Source organism: Helianthus annuus, chromosome 2, assembly GCF_002127325.2.
Source record: "Helianthus annuus cultivar XRQ/B chromosome 2, HanXRQr2.0-SUNRISE, whole genome shotgun sequence".
NCBI lineage: Eukaryota > Viridiplantae > Streptophyta > Magnoliopsida > Asterales > Asteraceae > Helianthus > Helianthus annuus.
The window spans coordinates 28,494,724-28,497,760 of NC_035434.2; the positions used below are offsets into that span (position 1 = coordinate 28,494,724).

At 44.2% G+C, this 3,037-nt stretch overlaps 1 protein-coding gene across 1 annotated transcript; it reads left to right on the forward strand.

The window, feature by feature from the left end:
• Positions 1 to 1,506: 1,506 nt before the first annotated feature.
• On the forward strand, positions 1,507 to 2,130 carry LOC110892849. Its single transcript, XM_022139991.1, has one exon. It carries the CDS (start codon positions 1,507 to 1,509, stop codon positions 2,128 to 2,130), a length of 624 nt encoding a protein of 207 aa, XP_021995683.1.
• The last annotated feature ends 907 nt before the right edge of the window (positions 2,131 to 3,037 follow it).

Below are 3,037 nucleotides of genomic sequence, written 5' to 3' on the forward strand. Positions count from 1 at the left end.
TGGAAGCACTCACTAGTGTACTCGCGGAAGGGTGCAGAGCACCCTAACTCGCACCCGCACGCGCGCGCGCGTGGCGTGGGCGATGAGGCGCTTTGATGGCGCTTTGATGGCGCACTTTGCACTTCGCATCGCCGCTTGAGAGCCGCCTTTGTATTTTTGACCGCGCGCGCGTGGTGAAGCACAAGGGTTGCAAGGACCAAGTGGTTGGTGATGTGGGATGCATGCGCATGACTCTGTGGGTCCGCGCGCGGTTGCGCGCATGGTGCATGCGCGCTGAGGTGACGTGCGCGGCGCACCTAAGTGAGCCAAAACGGCGCGACTGTGTGGCGTGCTCGTAGAGGCTCGCAGGTGACGTGGCACACGCGCGCATGCGCGCATGGACCTGAGTGAGTATAGCGCATGCGCGCATGGCAGTGAGCCAAGTGGACGCACCGCGCATGCGGGTGTAGACCTGCACGCACCAGTGTGTCTTACGCGCGCGCGCGCGGAAGCTTCCTGCTGCAGTTAATGCTAGTGCAGTTACATTCAGCATTTGAAACTAACGAAGTTAATGCGTTTGACTGAGAATTAAATGACGAATTAAAGTGCATTAAAGACGTTTAATGCAGTTTAATTCACCCATTTAATTCATTTTCAGTTTCTTCAAGACTTGCAACTATAAATAGGAGCATCCTATTGAAGACTAAACACATCGATAACACACATCTCTACAATCTCTCCCTACAGCGACTTCATCTTTCAAGCAGCAAGGTACACCTTCGGGTTGGAGTTAAGACCGGCAGTGCAACTGCTTGTGACTGTTGTATCCTGGAAACAAACGTGTTCTCCTGGGAGACACGAAATTTGTTTTAAGGGACCCGTGTCTAACACGATCCTCATCCAAGAACAGTTTTTATGTTCGAGTTTTTGTTATTGTTTTTCCATTTTTCAGTTGTAATAGTATTATTCTTTCAGTTGTAATTCTGTTTTTTGTTCTTGTAATTCAAGTTAATAAATTATTTTATTTATTTTACACGAACGGATTCCTACAATCTTAAAACAATTTTTTTTAAAACAGCGTTCGTGTAGAATCACAAACATATTCTGCTGTGGATTCGAACCAGTTTTGAATTCATACAGTTGTGTTTTAAAAAACAGATTTTTCTTCCTGTTTTGATTCAAAGTAGCGACTTTGTCAAAACAGATTCTGTTTCTACTCCTTTCTGTCGCTGAGTTCTAAAAACCTACTGTTGTAGTCTTCAAAGTTGGACTTAGAAGCTGCGCGGTGGTTTCAAAAACTCTTTACATTGGATAAATAATAAATTAGCACATTTATTATTTTATTAACTTGGTTTTGTGGAATTTTTCAGAATATCGACTGAAAATACCAACGTCAACGTCGTTGTCGGTACCCCTGCCAACACTGTGGGAGCGTCCACAGTGGCAAATCATGCTGAACGGCCCGAGAAGTTCTCGGGTCTCCACTTCAAGAGGTGGTAACAGAAGATGTTCTTCTACTTGACCACCATGAACCTTGCGAGGTTCTTGACGGAGACCGTTCCCCAACCTGCGGAAGGGGAGACCGATGCTCAGTCTCTGAGCGCGGTAGAGGCATGGAAGCACTCGGACTTTATATGTCGAGGCTCTGTTCTCAACGGTCTCTCGGATGCGTTGTATAATGTGTACTATAATATCAAGACTTCCAAAGATTTATGGGAGTCCTTGGATAAAAAGTACAAAACGGAGGATGCGGGAACAAAGAAATTTGTTGTCGCCCATTTCTTGGACTTCAAGATGGTTGATAACAAGACTGTTATGAACCAAGTCCAGGAGTTACAGATTATACTTCATGACATCCACGCTGAGGGTATGGTACTCAGCGAGACGTTTCAAGTGGTAGCCATGATTGAGAAATTACCTCCTGCTTGGTTGGATTTTAAGAATTATCTTAAACACAAGCGGAAGGAAATGACGATTGAGGAACTTGTCATCCGTCTTCGTATAGAAGAGGACAACAGGGTGGCCCAAAAAGGCACCATTTTGCAAGCTGCGGCTAAAGCGAACATGGTGGAAGTTGGGGAGTCCTCAAAGGGCAAGAAGGGCAAGGGTAAGAAGGACAACAAAGGGAAAGCAAAGGTTAACAACCTTTGACCGAAAAAGGGGGCTGTGAAAAAGAAGCCTGCGCCTTTCCAAGGTACTTGTTACAATTGTAACGAGACGGGGCACAGTGCTAACCAATGCAAGAAACCTAAGCGTGAGCGTGTGCACATGGTTGATGAGGATGGTATGCCTTTAATCGCAATGATAACCGAGGAAGCGGCTATGATTGAAAAAGTCAACGTGATGGGTGAAAACCCTAAAGGATGGTTCGTTGACACGGGTGCAACCCGCCATGTTTGTGGAGACAAGGCTCTTTTCTCTACATTCAAGGAAGCGTCGGGTGAAGAAAAGCTTTATATGGGAAATAAAGCTACCGCAAGCATCAAAGGGGAAGGCACTGTCATCCTGAAGATGACGTCTGGCAAGGAGCTTACTTTGACCAACGTGCTTTATGTCCTAGAGATAAGGAAGAATCTCGTGTCGGGATGGATGCTCAACAAGTTTGGTTTTCGTCTAGTGTTTGAATCGGACAATTTTGTCTTGTCTAGACATGGAATGTTTGTTGGAAAGGGCTATGCCCTTAATGGAATGTTTAAAATGAATGTTTCAGTTGTAAACGAAAACAAGAAAATGAAGGAAAGTTCTTCTTCTACTTACATGATTGAGTCTTCTAATGTTTGGCATGGTAGACTAGGACATGTTAATTTTAATTCATTACGACGTTTAATTAAATTAAACTTGATACCAACATTCCATATCGAGTCCAATCACAAATGCGAGACATGTGTTGAATCCAAACTTACGAGATCATCATTTAAATCGGTTGAACGAATAACCGAACCCCTTGATTTAATTCATACCGATGTGTGTGATTTAAAATCGGTTCCCGAAAATGGAGGAAATAAGTACTTCATCACGTTTATTGATGATTGTACTAAATATTGCTACGTGTATTTAC

Bases quoted from the DNA above. Each gene is read 5' to 3' on its own strand.
- LOC110892849 (XM_022139991.1), top strand. From the start codon at position 1,507: ATGAACCTTGCGAGGTTCTTGACGGAGACCGTTCCCCAACCTGCGGAA.